At 59.8% G+C, this 15,431-nt stretch overlaps 2 protein-coding genes across 7 annotated transcripts; one reads left to right on the forward strand and one right to left on the reverse strand.

Moving 5' to 3' along the window:
• On the reverse strand, positions 740-6,153 carry REEP6 (receptor accessory protein 6). Of its 5 annotated transcripts, none has more exons than XM_018050430.1 (5): positions 5,759-6,153; positions 2,527-2,620; positions 2,304-2,442; positions 1,999-2,167; positions 740-1,479 (listed from the first exon to the last, which is right to left on the reverse strand). In XM_018050430.1, the coding sequence occupies exons 1-5, from the start codon at positions 5,871-5,873 to the stop codon at positions 1,439-1,441; spliced, it is 558 nt and encodes a 185-aa protein (XP_017905919.1). In that variant the 5' UTR covers positions 5,874-6,153; the 3' UTR covers positions 740-1,438. The 5 variants fall into 5 exon arrangements, with proteins under 5 accessions (XP_017905919.1, XP_017905920.1, XP_017905922.1 ...); XM_018050431.1 differs by having other exon boundaries at positions 1,031-1,476; XM_018050433.1 differs by having other exon boundaries at positions 1,327-1,479; positions 1,999-2,077.
• Positions 7,414-13,218, forward strand: PCSK4 (proprotein convertase subtilisin/kexin type 4). 2 transcript variants are annotated; one of them, XM_018050435.1, is made up of 15 exons: positions 7,414-7,608; positions 7,864-7,968; positions 8,862-8,954; positions 9,028-9,156; positions 9,240-9,316; positions 9,413-9,501; positions 9,698-9,870; positions 9,964-10,176; positions 10,499-10,599; positions 10,678-10,781; positions 10,856-10,973; positions 11,266-11,472; positions 11,643-11,767; positions 12,109-12,231; positions 12,377-13,218. In XM_018050435.1, exons 1-15 carry the CDS (start codon positions 7,414-7,416, stop codon positions 12,844-12,846), a joined length of 2,322 nt encoding a protein of 773 aa, XP_017905924.1. In that variant the 3' UTR covers positions 12,847-13,218. The 2 variants fall into 2 exon arrangements, with proteins under 2 accessions (XP_017905924.1, XP_017905925.1); XM_018050436.1 differs by lacking the exons at positions 7,414-7,608; positions 7,864-7,968 and having other exon boundaries at positions 9,064-9,156; positions 9,413-9,870.

Below are 15,431 nucleotides of genomic sequence, written 5' to 3' on the forward strand. Positions count from 1 at the left end.
CTAGAGAATTCCATGGACAGAGGAGCCTGGCAGGCTACAGTCCATGGGGGTCACAAAGAGTTGGACATGACTGAGCCATTTTCACTTCACTAGCCACTGAACAACTGCAAGCCTGGCCCTGCTGCAGAGGTGCCTGCAGGGGGCGCTGGCTAGAGTGAATGGCCACTACTTCCCCAGTGACCAGCAGGTGGTGGATCCTGCCCAGCTTTCCTGGCTCCTGGGCAAGAAAAATCTCAGGTGTGCTTTTGAAAGGGGACAGAGCGCCAGGTGCCAGCAGATGTGCTGGGTTTAGCCACCCCCGCCTTCTCAGCCTCTTTCTCCTCCCACTTCGGTCTCTTTCTATAGGCTCCTCCTGGGTTCCCTCCCAAATAAAGAGCTTGAACTCAGATTCTTGTGAGGTGGGACTGCTGCTTTTGGCTGGCTCCTCTGGAAGAGTTTTCAAAGAAGGGGGCTTCCTTGGCTTCCACTCCAGGGAGCGCAGGTTCAATTCCTGGTCAGGGGACAAAGATCCCCCATGCTGCCTGGTGTGGCCAAAAAAACAAGAGGATTGTGGTGAACAGGCCTGAGAGCTCCTGAAGAAGGGGAGAGAGAAAGCTTAAGTACATGGGGTCAGAGTCCATCTCAGCCACTTGGTGAGACCTCCATTCTAAGCCTTGGTCTTCTCATCTGTAAAGTGGGGCTGGCCCAGCACCCGCCCCCAGGAAGCCCCTCCCCAGAGCCAGAGGACAGACAGGGGAGATGAGGCTGGTCCAGAGAGCTTTACTGAGCCCTCCCTAGCAGGCCAGGTGCTTCATCCGCCAGCAGTGCTGCAGGCAGCGGAGCCTGTGTCTGTAGTCAGGCCAGCTATAGGTGACCTCGGTGGTGGACTCTGAGCTGTACTCTGGGGAGGACTCAGGCTGGCAGGAAGCGGGGAGCTCTGGCACCGAGGTGCTGCTGGTGGCCTTTGTCGTGGGCCGTTTCTGGTGCCGTCTGCTGGACTTGGGGGCGGAGGCATCCGGCCCGTTGGGGGTATTGTTGGGGGGCTGCGTGCGGGTGGTGGTGCCACTGGGAGACTGCCCGAGGGTGGGGCCCTGGCTGGAGGTGGTGCTGGGCCGATGTGTGGGGCCTGAGGGCCCCTGGGAAGGGCCTGAGGAAGTGGTGGAGGGCCGGGCGCGCTGCTGCCCGGGGGCCTGGGGCTGGCTAGAAGAGTTGGCTCGAGATCGGAGCCCACCCCGGGGCTTGCCAGGCAGCTGCGTGCCGGCGGCTGTGGTGGCAGCTACGGCCTGAGGTTGGGCCTGGCCCAGGCTGGTAGAACTCCTGAGGGCGGGCTTGGCGGGGAACGAGGGGCTGGTGGTGGGCTCTGCTGGTGAGTCGGTGGAGGAATCCACAGACGACTTGCGCTGTGGCACATCCTCCGTCTCATGGTCTGGTGTGTCTGCGTTTGGGCTGGCTGGGGGCTTTACTTGGCCTTCTGAAGCTGGGTCATGCTTACTTTCCCTGCTGTGGAGAGAGCACGCCAGGGGTAAGTGAGGTGGGTCTGCTTGTGCCGAGAGCCCGAGGGCCCGAAGGCCATACTCAGTCAGTAACACCTGAGCGCAGGCCACTGAGGACCAGCATGGGGCCCACTTGAGGGACCAGCAGCCAGCCCTGGCTGAGATAGAGGCAAGTGTAGGTACTCACACACACGCATGTAAGCTCACAAACATCTAGGACCCCCCTTCCAGGGGTGGGTGCTTACGTACAGTCGACTCCGAGGGCAGTGAGGGGCCTGCTGCTGCGGCTGCTGGGGTAATAAGAGCCCGGCTGCGGGCCAAGGCCTGCAGGACTGGTTCCCGAGAGCGTGGGAGAGAGAGGCGGACAGTGAGACGGGGAGGAGGAGTGCTCGTCAGAGGCAGCAGGGATGCCAGACAGAGGCGAGTCAGTCAGGAGGACGGGAGGCAGGAGTGAAGTTGAGTGGGGCAGGGAAGCCGGGAGACAGAGACCAGACATACGGACACCACTCGCCCTGCATGCACGCACCGTCCTTCGTCATTCCGGCTGCCACGTCCAGGGCCCGCCCGCTGATGTCGCTCACGATGCTGTCCACGGCCTCGTGATGCTTTAGAAACAGAGGACGTATGATGCGATGATACAGCATATGAGCCCCGTTCCAGGGGCCGGGAGCCATGCAGAACAACAGGAAGGCGCACTACAGGCAGAGGTCAGGAGTCACACTGGGCCTCCCCCATCAGACACCTTTAGGGATGGGCCTGGCCTCCCCCATCAGACACCCCTTTGGGTACCCGCTCCCAGGGTGGAGTGGTGTTTCCCGGGGTGGTGCTAACCTTGCCCGCGTAGTAGAAAGGGAACCAGGACAGGAGTAGATCGCTGAAGAATTCGGCTAGCCCGAACAGGCCGTACACCACCCAGTATGTGAGCCACACAGTGTCGTCCTCTTTGCTTGGGCTCTCGATAGCTTTGATCCTGGGAGAGGCATAGCAGGGTCTGAGGCTGCCCAGAGAGTGCCTCGGCGCCCCCCACCCCAGCCCTGCCCTAGCAGGCACTCACGAAGCATATGCGGGGTATGCAAAGCCGATGAGACTGCACAGCAGAGGAGCCCCGTACCCGAACAGAAGATACAGGCTTAGCAGAGTGGCGGCTCCTGCAGACAGAAGGCGGTAGGCGTGGGCTTCGCCTGCTGAGCCCCGACCCCAGCATCCCCTGGGCCTGGCCCATGCACCCTGCACCATCACTCCTCCCAGAGGCCTCCGCAGCCCCTGTAGCACCTGGGTACCCCCATCATGGCTCTGAACCCTGACTCTTGTGTCTATAATGCCCTAATATGTCTATCTCCCCCACAGGACTGCCAGCTCGCCAAGGGCAGGTGGGCACCTCAGGATTGGTCTGTACCAAGTACCTGCCCAGTGTTTATTGAATGAATATGGGATCTCTGCAATTATAACTATCTCACTCCAGGCCCTATAGGAGTGGCTGAGCCGAAGGGGCTAGAATTTGAATAGAAGTCATGGGAAAAGACAGATTCTTTACCCTGAGTCACCAAGGAATTCTATGGATAGAGGAGCCTGGTGGGTTACGATTCATGGGGTTGCAGAGTTAGACAGGACTAAGCGACTAACACTTTCTACTCTCAGTGGGAGAAGAGGCTTCCCAGGTGGTGCCGGTGATAAAGAACCCACCTGACAATGCATATGTAAGAGACATGGGTTTGATCCCTGGGTCAATAGGAACCCATCCCAGTATTCTTGCCTGGGAAATCCCATGGACAGAGCAGCATGGTGGGCTACAGTCCATGGGGTCACAAAGACTGAGACACGACTAAGCAACTAAACAAAAACAACAATGGGAGAAGAACCTGAAAGTGAGGCTATTCTGTTGTTAATACTTGATTACTGGAGAGAGGAGAAAGGCAACAGAGTTTGTAACCCTTTGATCTTAGTCAAGGGTCTCTTCCCCTTGCTACTGCTGACTCTTGGGGGATCTTGGGCACTGTGGGGCAGGGAGAAACATTCTTGCCCCGCCCTGCTTGATGGTAGGAGCACCCTGAGTCGTGACCACCAGATGTCCCCAGATACTGTCCAGTGTCCCTGGGGGGTAACAGGACCCCCCCCCCCCCGCCCATGAGAGTCTTTGTCTTCGTGGCAGGATGCAAAGTGTCATTCAGAATCCCTCAGATGGAGAACTCTCACCCACTACAAGACCCCTAGTGAGTGTCTCTTTGCTTGGAGCCTCAGTTTCCCCATCTGTCAATGGGGCAGTAGTGGCCCAGTCTCTGAGGGTTGGTGTGGGGGTAACTAAATAAAAGAGGGGACCCCTCCCTACACAGTGAGCCCCTATGGTGGCCCAAACACACTCCCAGCAATGAGGGTTCAGAGGACATTGTGGAGCAGGGGGGTGGGAGCCTCGAGTGTTAGCCACTCTGAAATCAGAATGGTTGCTGTTACATTTATTAAGCTCTTGTATGCAGGGCTCTATCCTCCCCCTGTTCTCTCATTCAACAGCCAGGATGAAACAGAAGCTGGCGGGCAGGGGCCAGGGGTGGGGGCAGGGGCGGGGGTGAGGCTCACACTAGGTCACTTGGGGAGCCTCTGATTTCTGGGAGCACTTACAACCCCTCCCCCACCTCCAGGCTGTTATCTGCAGAGAGAAACAGAGGCCACCAGTGGACCAGAGGGCAGAGTTCCCTTCCCCTTCCCCCCCACCTGTGTTAGCCTTTATCCCTGGGGTCTGGCATCGGGAGAGGAATGGAGGAATCCCTGGCTGGCCTGAGGCAGCCTGCTCACTGCTTCCTCTGGGTTTCCTCCTCTGGTAGCTGGGAGCGGAGGAGGGTTTAGACAGTCTCAGGCAAGTGGGGCCTGAGGGTTTCTACATCTGGGAAAGGGGGTGGGGAGTGGCACCCCTTCCCTGGAGATTGCTAGTTGGGGAGCAGTAGCTCTCCCAGGGCCCCTCTTCCCTCAATCCGGATTTCTGCAGCCTCAGCAACAGGAGGATGACTTGGGGCATGGGCGGGGGTAGTCCCCGAGATCAGCAGCAGATGGGGTGGGGGTGGGGTGCTCCAGACAGGGCAGATTTCAGGAGCAGCCTCTTATGCAGCCCCTACTGCTCTGGGCCGTTTTTCTGCCCTGTGACCCCCAGACTCCTCAGCAGGCCTCTCCCAACAGGCCCCTCCCCAGTGCTCTGTGACCTAAATTCCCCACTCACTGGTGACAGGGATGTGGAAAGCCAGACAGGGGATAAAGGGCTTGCTCCCAGGGGAGGTCCCTGGCTGACCCGACACGGGTTGGGCACCAGCAACCTGGAGGGACAGGTTTGGATCCTTCCTTGGGCTGCCTGGCATTACAATCCCCCAGCTGGTGGGGGAACAGGAGGAAAGCAGACTCTCGGCATCCGTACACAGGTGCTCAAAACACACCCAGAGCTGCCCCCCCCCAACCCGGTGTCCCGCAAGACTCATTCTAGGCGGGCTTCTTGGAAGAGGTGGCAGAAGAGGGTTGGGTCTGAAGCACCAAAAAAGAGGGAGGTACTTAAAGGGCACTTACTGGACAATTTCAGAGAATGGCAGAGGCCACCCAAGGTCACTGAGGAGGAAAGGCAGAGGAGGGACTGGAATGGAAATGACAATCAGGGGTGACTGGACTCCCTCTCCATGGGCCCCAGCCAACGTTTCTGCAAGCCCACAGCAGCAGTCAAACAATCCAGCTCAGGGTGGGGCAGAGTGAGAGGGCAGGCCAAGGGGTTGAGCTTGGGGTGGGGTTGATTCTAGCAGGAAAACCTCGGGAGGGGAGGTGGGAGTGACCCTTCCTCTCCTGGTCTGGAGCATCCCCTGAGAAAATGGGAAGATCTCTACACTTGCTTCCAGGCTGGAGTCCATCTGGGAAGAGGGTGGCGAGACTGGCAGGGCATTGCTACCTACCTGCCCTCTCCTCCCCCCGGGACCAGAAGAACAACCGGAAGAACCGGACTTCTGCCTGGAGGGCACCCAGGGCCAGGAGGGAGGAGGGGGCAAAGGACAACTGCAGGGCCCAGAGGGGGTTGGTCCTCGACTGAGGTCGCACGGCGAGGGCGAGAAGAGACTGCGGCCAGAACCAAGGTCCTGGTCTACCACCCATCCCCAGGATCTCGGTCTCCTCGCTGGACTGTGGGAGCGCCCCGCCGCCTGAGTTGGAACCCGCAGCAGGGGCGGCCGGAAGGGAGAGGGTCCGAGGCCCCGATAGCCCAGGACTTCACTGTGCCTGTCGGCGAAATGGGGCGGCAGCCCCAAGCGCTGCCCCCGACGGCTCACCCGTGGCCAAGTACCGCTTGTCGACACCTGTCTTGGCTTCGAGTGCCCCTAGCGCTTCGGTGGCCAAATTCCTCTGTTCCAGAAAGCGCTCGAAGCGCTGGCGCAGGCCGTCCATGGCACTTGGGCGCCCGGGACTGGCAGCTTGAACTCGACCGTCTCCCCGCGCACCTGCTAGACTGCTTGCGCCCCGCCTTCCTTCGGCGCGAGCCGCACCGCTCAACTCCCGGGCGGGTCTCCGCCCCCGGGCTGGTTTCCGCCTCCTGCCCTCCGCTCTGGCCAATGGGAGGGCAGGGCGGACAAAGGAGGTGGGGCCTGCCCCGTCTCCTCCGCCGCATTGCCCTCTGGAGGGCCGCGGCAGCCGCAGCCGCGACTTTGGAGGAAGGGGGCGGGGCGCGTTGACTGAGGACACCGATTGGCTGAGCGGGAGGGGGACGTAGCTGATTGGAGGGGCGGGGTCATGGCCGGGGGATTATTGGCTGAGCGGTTGTGGGTGGAGCTGGGGCGGAGAGAAGAGTGCTGGGAAGGCGGAGCTGGTGGGCGGGGCTGGAGAAAGTTCAGAGCTGATTGGAGAAACAAGAAGATGTTTATTAGGGAAAGCAGAGGGGAAGTGGGGCCGAGAGGAGGGACAGAATCGGAAAAGCGGTGCTTCAGTTCAGTTCAGTCGCTCAGTCGTGTCCGACTCTGCGACCCCATGGACTGCAGCACGCCAGGCCTCCCTGTCCATCACCAACTCCCGGAGCTTACTCAAACTCATGTCCATCGAGTCGGTGGATGAGATGCCATCCAACCATCTCATCCTCTGAAATCCTCTTCTGCCTTCAATCTTTTCCAGCATCAGGGTCTTTTCCAATGAGCCAGTTTTTTACATCAGGTGGCCAAAGTGTTGGAGTTTCAGCTTCAACATCAGTCCTTTCAATGAATACTCAGGTCTGATTTCCTTTAGGATTGACTGGTTTGATCTTGAAGTCCAAGGGAGTCTTCTCCAACACCACAGTTCAGAAGCATCAGTTCTTTGGTACTCAGCTTTCTTTATAGTCCAACTCTTACATCCACACATGACTACTGGAAAAACCATAGCTTTGACTAGATGGACCTTTGTCAACAAAGTAATGTCTCTGTTTTTTAATATGCTGTCTAGTTGGGTCATAGCTTTTTTTTCAAGGAGGAAGAGTCTTTTAATTTTATGGCTGCAGTCACCATCTGCGATGATTTTGGAGCCCAAGAACATGGGGCTAAATGTAGGAGGCGGGGTTTATTCAAAAGCACAATTCTGGTTGGATTAGGAAGGAGGCAAGGCTTATTCTAGGGGTAGGGGTGTATATGAAGTGGGCGGGACCAATGTGGGGCGGGGTCAATCATAGCAACAATGAACTCGCTCCTCTAGGTCAGAAGAATTGCGGGTCATTGTACAAACGGGGAGACTGAAGCTCCAGAGGGTTTGAGTCTACAGAACACCGGTCTGAGCATGTGTCTCCCCCACACTTCTATTAGAGCTTTGCGCCCTTCCAGTGGGGGAGCCGCAAGGCTCCCTGGGAGTTGAAGCTTTTCAAGGGTTGCTATGGCGCCGGGGGCTGGGCGGGCGCTTGGGCCGTCTCGGCGGTTTGGCCAGGAGGAGGGGCTTTCTGAGGCCCCGCCCCGGCCCCGCCCCCGCCGCCATGCGGCCCGCCCGTACTGCGCTCTGTCTGCGCCTGATCTTGGCCCTGGGCCTGGCGCTCGTTGGCCTCATGGCTGTGGGGTGGGCCTCGGCCCGGGCCCCCGTCTATGTCAGCAGCTGGGCAGTGCGGGTGTCCCAGGGTTACCAGGAGGTCGATCGCCTGGCGCGCAAATTCGGCTTCGTCAATTTGGGGCAGGTGGGCGGGACCCAGATTGACGGGAGGAGGCGGGAAGATGTAAGAAGGGGACCCAGATCTCTGCAGATGGGACGGGGCCCCTCGTTCCCCATATATCAAGGACCCCCAGCTCACCCCTGCCTTGTCTAACTTCAGATTCTGGGAACCCCCAGAGGCCACCTGGTTGGGGGAAGATGTAAGAAGGGGACTGGCCCCAGCCTGAGAAGAGCTCCATCAGGGGAACCAGGTCTCAGCCATGGTCTCCTTCATTCCCAGATTTTCCCTGATGGGCAGTATTTCCATCTGCGGCACCGGGGCGTGGTCCAGCAGTCCCTGACCCCGCACTGGGGCCACTGCCTGCGCCTAAAGAAAGACCCTAAGGTGAGCCTGGCCTTCCCTCAAAGGTTTCTTCCACCTCCTATTATTCTTGTAATTGTAATGAATGGCTGTGTGACCTTGGGCAAGTCACCAGCTTTCTGAGTCTTGGTATCGATTTGGCTCCCTAGTCTACAGTGGGGAGCCAGATGGGGATGATCTGTGGAGAGCAACAGATAACATGTGAGCGCAGCTCTCATCCCAAGGGCCTGGTGCCCTGTCAGCATTTCTTGTCATCCCCCTTCTCTCCTGTATCTCACCCAGAAAGATCAAGGTCCCCCAGGTATAAAGACGCTGGCCTGGGGGGCTGATTCACAAGAGTCAGCCTGAAACCCGCCAGGTGCACTGGTACCAAGAGAAGAGGCTGGTTGGAGATGTGGTCTTGATAGAGGCCAGGTCTGGCTGATGGGTTGGGTGTGGGGGTCAGAGAAAAATTCAGGGGCAGCTTCCATGTCTGGAGCTGAGCAAATGGGCAGAAGATGGACCTGACTGCTGAGATAGAGGTGGGAGGGGGAACATGAGCCAGTTTGGAAAGGGGGTGGGAGTAGAACAAGGAAAAGGGGGAAAGGGTATAGGTCTGAGGAAGAGTGGCCCGAGGCAGGCAGGAGGGCATGTGCAAAGGCCCTGGGTGCAGCAGCCACTGCGGTTGCAGCAGAGGAAGCCTGGTGGGGGCCAGACAGGCAGGGGGCCTCTCGGGCTTCAGGGCAGACCCAGTAAGAGGCCTGCCCAGACCCTGGAAGCAGATTTTGGCCTCTTGGCCAGGAATCTGCAGAAGAGCTAAGAGGCAGGGCCCTCTAAAGCATCCTGGTGTGAGGACAGGAAGCTGGGAGTTGGGCGGGCTGCTCGCAGGTCCAGCCCCTCCCACAGTGTGGTCTCCTCTGCCCCCCACCCACCACCAGGTGCAGTGGTTCCAACAGCAGACAGTGCAGAGGCGGGTGAAACGCTCCCTGGTGGTGCCCACGGACCCCTGGTTCTCCAAGCAGTGGTACATGGTGAGCTGGCCGGGCCGGGCAGCGGGGCCTGGCCATCTCAGAGCCCTCCTGACCCTGGCCCCGCCTTGCACAGAACAATGAGATGCAGTCAGACCTGAACATCCTGCAGGTCTGGAGCCAGGGGCTGTCGGGCCAGGGCGTCGTGGTCTCTGTCCTGGATGATGGCATCGAGAAAGACCACCCAGACCTCTGGGCCAACTACGTGAGCCTGCGGGGCTGGGGTGGGGGCTGCTTCATGTCTACCGGCTGGTAGCAGGCCCTTCATGTCTCCACCCCCGCCCCCAGGATCCCCTGGCCAGCTATGACTTCAATGACTACGACCCAGACCCTCAGCCTCGATACACACCCAGCGATGAGAACCGGTAAGCCTGGCATCCCCAGGGGTGTGGGGGCAGCCCCTGGTTCCCTACAAGGAGTCAGGGGCATGTGATGGGCTCCTGTCTCTGCCCTGGTGCCAGGCACGGGACCCGCTGTGCCGGGGAAGTGGCAGCAATGGCAAACAACAGGTTCTGTGGTGCGGGTGTCGCCTACAACAGCCGCATCGGAGGTACTCAGACTAGGGGGTGGGGAGCCTCCTGGCCTCACACCCTTGCTGCTGAGCAGTGGTGCCAAGGTGCCAGGCCCAGGGTGGAGGAGAACTGAGCACCGCCCCCCCCCCCGTCGTCGATGCCTTCACCCCCAAGCAGGGAGAGCACGGGGCACAGGCAGGGTGTCCAGCAAGGCTGCAGCTGCCGCCCATGCAGGTGTGCGCATGCTGGATGGCACCATCACCGACGTGATTGAGGCCCAGTCGCTGAGCCTGCAGCCACAGCACATCCACATCTACAGTGCCAGCTGGGGCCCCGAGGATGACGGCCGCACGGTGGACGGCCCAGGCATCCTCACCCGAGAAGCCTTCAGGCGTGGCGTGACCAATGTGAGTGGGTACAAGGCATGGCGGGTCTGGGGCCTGCATGTGAGGCTCCCACCCCACCCCAACTCCCGCCTCTGTGCTGGTCCCTTCCTGCAGGGCCGAGGCGGGCTGGGCACCCTCTTCATCTGGGCATCAGGCAATGGTGGCCTGCACTATGACAACTGTAACTGCGACGGCTACACCAACAGCATCCACACGCTTTCAGTGGGCAGCACCACCCAGCAGGGCCATGTGCCCTGGTACAGCGAGGCCTGTGCCTCCACACTCACCACCACCTACAGCAGCGGTGTAGCCACGGACCCCCAGATCGTGAGTGCTCCCCTGCCCCCTGCACCCTCCCACGGCCAGACTCCCAAGGCCTCCTGCCTCTGCCTGCCCTACCCAGCCGGCTGTCTCTCGCCTTCCCCCCGTCCCCTGCCTGGCCTCCTCCCAGGGCTGCCCTGTTGGCACTTGACACAGAGTGGGGTCCCAGACCATGGGTTGACACCCCTTCACGTGCCCTCCTATCTACTCAGTGCCCCAGCCCTGCTGTTGTGCTCTGTGGTGCCTCTTTCTTGAAGCCCTTGGGACTTTTGAAGCAGGGTGGGGTTTCTATGGGCACTGGTCCCAAGCCCTTGTCTGTGCCCCCCAGGTCACCACAGACCTGCACCACCAGTGCACGGACAAGCACACGGGGACCTCAGCCTCCGCCCCACTGGCTGCGGGCATGATCGCTCTGGCTCTGGAGGCCAAGTAGGTGAGGGTGGGGTCCCGCCAGCCGCCCGCGCCCCACAGCGTGGCCCTGGCTCACCCACCCTCGCCCACTTGCAGCCCGCTCTTGACATGGAGGGACATGCAGCATTTGGTGGTCCGGGCGTCCAGGCCCGCGCATCTGCAGGCGGAGGACTGGAGGACCAACGGAGCTGGGCGCCAAGGTGCGGCAGGGCCGGGCGGGAGGGCGGGGCCGCCGCAAGCACAGGGCCGTGACCGCCGGCCCCTCCCCCTGCAGTGAGCCACCACTATGGCTACGGGCTGCTGGACGCTGCACTGCTGGTGGGCATGGCTCGCTCCTGGCTGCCTACGCAGCCCCAGAAGAAATGTGTCATTCATATCGTGCACACCCGCACGTGAGCGCGCCCCTCTGCCCGCAGGACGCCTGCATCCAACTCAGCCTTTGTGCCTACCTCCCCACAGCTGTTCTCCCTCCTGCCATCTTGCCTTTCCCTCCCTCCTCCCACCTGCCACCTCCCCCAGCCCTCCTCCACCTGCTTCTGTACCTGCCTTCTCCCTCCACCTCCCATTGCTACCTGGGGAGTGGACACAGGGAGGCGTGCCCTGAGGTCTCAGTTTACCTGTCTGAACAAGAGAGGGTAGGCTTCAGGATCTGAGCCCAAACTCTGCCTGGCCCCCCACCAGCAGGCCAGCAGGAGAGGCCCTGGCCCCCAGCCCCATCCTGCCGGTCATGCATGTGAGGAAGAACGTGTCGGCCTGCGCCGGCCACGCCAACTCCATCCGTTCGCTGGAGCACGTGCAGGTGCAGCTGTCCCTGTCCTACAGCCGCCGTGGGGACCTGGAGATCTCCCTCACCAGCCCCATGGGCACCCGCTCCACCCTCGTGGCCATCAGGTGCAGGGGCAGAGGCCGGCCCTCGGTGCAAACTCTCCCTCCTTCCTGGGTGCCCCCATGGGGAGGAGCCTGAGCACCCCGGAGTCAGGCAGGCTGGACCCCAGCCCTGTCCACATTGGCCGTGCTGGTCAGGACTCTGGTTATGAACCCCCCTCACCTGTCTGTCCCAGACCCTTTGACGTCAGCAGCCAAGGCTACAACAACTGGGTCTTCATGTCCACCCACTTCTGGGACGAAGACCCGCGGGGCTTGTGGATCCTGGGCCTGGAGAACAAGGGCTACTATTTCAACACAGGTGAGGTCCAGCCGGGTGCTTGCTGGGGCTCCACCCCTACCCAGCTTGCAGACTGGAGCCCAGGGCTCTTTAGCTGCTCCCCTCCCCCACCTCAGAGGGCTCCCGCTGGTCTCCTGGGAGAGACTGAGCAGGCGGGACTGGCACTCAATAGGTGCTCACTTACCAGCACACACCAGGTATCTGGTTCCCAGCCTACAGAGGGTACTGGGCAACTCTGCACTGTCTGTGTCCAGGGTTCCAGGATGGGGTGTAGGTGGCAGGGCGGGGGGCCTGGAATGGCATGACCAGGCTGCTGACAGCCTCTCCCCCTCCACCCTGTGCCCACCACGACCCCTGCCCAGGGACGCTGTACCGCTACACGCTGCTGCTCTACGGGACAGCTGAGGACATGACGGCGCGGCCCTCGGGCCCCCAGGTGACCAGCAACGCGTGCGTGCAGAGGGACACAGAGGGGCTGTGCCAGGGTGAGTGCCCGGCGTGGCATGGCCCATTTGCCGGGAGGTGGCAGCAGGGGCAGTGTGCGTGTGCGGCCTGGGGTGGAGGGGCAGGCAGGCCGGGGTGGCAGGTCCCAGCCTCACAGCCCCATGGCCGTGTCTGTCCCTCATGCAGAGTGCCACAGCCCCGCCTACATCCTGGGCCACCTTTGCCTTGCCTACTGCCCACCAAGGTACTTCAACCACACCCAGCAGGCAGTGACTGCTGGATCTGGGCGCTCAGCTGTGCCTGCCATGCGGGTCTGCTCCAGCTGCCACTCGTCCTGTTACACCTGTCGAGGCAGCTCCCCGCTGGACTGCACTGCCTGCCCTCCGCAGTCCACGCTGGATGAGCAGCAGGGCTCCTGCTCGGGACCCCACCCCACTGAGGCCCATTCCCAGTCCACAGCGACTACCTGCCCTTGCCCCCATGGCCCAGCCCAGGCTGTGGTATTGTCCCTGCTGTCCCTGGCATTTGGGACCCCCCTCCTCTGCCATGTTCTCCTCGCGGGCTGCCTGCTGCCATGGATGGGCCCCCCTAGGACAGGGGCCCACTCTAGTCGCCATTCCAGAACCCGCAGCAGGCTGGAACCCAGAGCCGGCTGACAAGGACAGCCAGCATGCTCCTCGCTCGAGCCCTGATGGGCACCCCCATCCTACTGTCCAGACTGGCGCCCCATAGGAACCTGCCCCGGGAGGGCCCTGGCAGCCTCGGAGGCACAGGCCAGGGGTGGCCACATGGGATCCTGCACCCCGGACTTGGCAAGTCAAGGTCAGAGAGAGAGAGAAGTCTCATTGCATAGTTTGGGTGGTGTGTGTGAGTGGGGGGCAACCAGGCGGGAGGCCGATATCCCGATATCCCTTCCCTGTCCCAGAGTGGAGGGAGGGAGAGGCGGAGCAGACGACACTGTACAGAGTTTCCTCTCGGGCACCTCATCCTCTGACAGTGCAGAATTTGCAAATAAAGGTTGAACAGAAGGTACAAGTCTGTGGGGTCCTTGGGGCACCACTCTCTTTCCCACGGTGTGATTGCTGGGAGCGGGGGGGGAGGTGTCCCATGCATACCATGTCTGTCCCTGGAGAAGGGGTCAGGCTCAGTGGAGTCCAGAGCCCATGCCCTGGGGGGTGGGGGCTGGTGGGCTCCTGAATGACAGCTGTGGCAAAGCCTCTGAGTGCCCTGGAAGTGTCCTGACCTGCTCTTACTGCTCTCCCATCCTTTTTTCTTTTTAAATTTAACGTTGGCTGCACTGGGTCTTCAATGCTGCGTACAGGCTTTCTCTAGTTGCAGTGCGTGGGCTTCTCGTTGTGGTGGCTTTTGCTGTGGAGCACAGGCTCTAGGTGCTCGGGCTTCAGCAGTTGTGGCACATGGTGTTAGTTGCCCCATGGCATGTGGGATCTTCCCAGACCAGGGATTGAACCTGTGTCCCCTGCACTGCAAAGCGGACTCTTAACCACTGGACCACCAGGGAACTCCCACCTTTTCCACCCTTATGCATGAGTTTCTCTTTAAGGTCGAGAACTAACAGAAGTGTGATCTGCAAATGACAATTGCGGATCTACCCACACGGCCTGTCTACCGTCTTCCAATAACTGCACTTTTCTGTTTTTCTGAGGTCCTTGGGAGGCTGAGGGAATCATGAACTGGAGATACAATGCTCTCACTCCCTCAGGCCTCCACTTCACCATCTGGAAAGTGGGTTCTCCACTTCTCTGGAACTGAAGGAGGATCCCAAAGTGCAGGGGGGGTGGGGTTGGGGTAGGGAGGGCATGGATGGAGCTATTGAGAGTCCTTCGTCTGTCCTCACACACATCTATGGGGTGGGGACATGTTCCTCGTTCCTTCTGATTTTCAGAGCTGGGAGACAATTTCCACAAGGAAGTGGAGGCTGGTTGTGCCTTGACCACAGGCTTCACTTGAACTCCATGGAGGCAGGCCTGGTTTGTTGCAGGAGCCCCAGAGATACTCCTCTCCAAGGACCCTGGGCACCTGCTGAGCCACCAGGCTCGGGTTGGGCAGCCTCAAGCTGGAAAGTAATGGGAATGAGGTCAAGGGCTGAAGCTGGACCCACTGGAAGCATGAGCAGCAGCCAGCTGCCCTCCGAGTGTAGTCCTGGCCACGCCCCCTAGAGTCCCACCCAGCTCAGCCCCTGCTTCCAGAGTTAGCTCCAGGCTGTGAGTCCAGAGTCATCTGGCCTCCCTCTCAGAGCCTCAGTGACCACACCTCTGCAACAGCATTAAACCTGGCACCTGTCTCACCAAATACTCTCGAGGATCCAAAGTAGTTTTCTGGCCTGACATATGGTAAGTGCCCAAATCATGCCAGGCTGGGGCAGCCGCTTTGGGAAATAGTTTCACAGACAAACATGGAGTTACCGAAGAATCCAGCGATTCCATTCCTAGGCACGTGCCCAAGAAAACTAGACACATTCACACAAACAACTATGCCAGGAAGTTCACAGCAGTATGATTCACAGCAGCCAAAATTTGGAAGCAGCCTGAATGTCCACTAACGTGGGTGAACGAATAAATGCAGGGTGGTCTCTCCATACCCGGGAGTGTCACGATGCTCAGTGAGAGAAGCAGGACATAAAAGAACACAGAGTGTGTGATCCCGCTGATGTGAAACATCCACTGTCTATATATTCTCAAAACACTGATTTGTACACTTTAAACAGGTAGGCTTTATGGTATTGTAGGCTTCCCTGGTGGCTCAGATGGTAAAGAATCTGGTCGTAATGAGGGAGACCCGGGTTCAATCCCTGGGTCTGGAAGATCCCCTTGAGTAGGAAATGGCAACCCACTCCAGTATCCTTGCCTGGAGAATTCCGTGGACAGAGGAGCCTGGTAGGCTACAGTCCATGGGACCGCAGAGTCTGACACGACTGAGTGACTAATACTACTACTTGTGGTATGTAAATTGGTCCTTTTTTTTTTTTACTTCACCGGGGCAGTTTATGGGATGTAGGCTCTTAGTTCCCCTACCTTGGACTGAATCCAAACCCTCGGTAGTGAGAACAAGGAATCCTAACCACTGGTAGGTGGTGGTGGTGGTTTAGTCGTTAAGTCGTCTCCAACTCTTTGTGACCCCAAGGACAGTAGCCCGCCAAACTCCTCTGTCCATGGGGTTTCCCAGGCAAGAATACTGGAGTGGGTTGCCATTTCTTTCTCCAGGGGATCTTCCTGACCTGAGG

The sequence above is a fragment of the Capra hircus genome, chromosome 7 (genome assembly GCF_001704415.2).
Source record: "Capra hircus breed San Clemente chromosome 7, ASM170441v1, whole genome shotgun sequence".
Lineage (NCBI taxonomy): Eukaryota > Metazoa > Chordata > Mammalia > Artiodactyla > Bovidae > Capra > Capra hircus.

Bases quoted from the DNA above. Each gene is read 5' to 3' on its own strand.
- REEP6 (XM_018050434.1), bottom strand. From the start codon at position 5,873: ATGGACGGCCTGCGCCAGCGCTTCGAGCGCTTTCTGGAACAGAGGAAT. The intron at 2,443-2,526 runs GTGAGTGCCTGC...TGCCTCTCCCAG, and splicing joins GCATACCCCGCATATGCTTC to GATCAAAGCTATCGAGAGCC. The intron at 2,168-2,303 runs GTTAGCACCACC...CTCTGCCTGTAG, and splicing joins CTTTCTACTACGCGGGCAAG to TGCGCCTTCCTGTTGTTCTG.
- PCSK4 (XM_018050435.1), top strand. From the start codon at position 7,414: ATGCGGCCCGCCCGTACTGCGCTCTGTCTGCGCCTGATCTTGGCCCTG. The intron at 9,502-9,697 runs GTACTCAGACTA...CCGCCCATGCAG, and splicing joins CTACAACAGCCGCATCGGAG to GTGTGCGCATGCTGGATGGC. The intron at 11,768-12,108 runs GTGAGGTCCAGC...ACCCCTGCCCAG, and splicing joins GGGCTACTATTTCAACACAG to GGACGCTGTACCGCTACACG.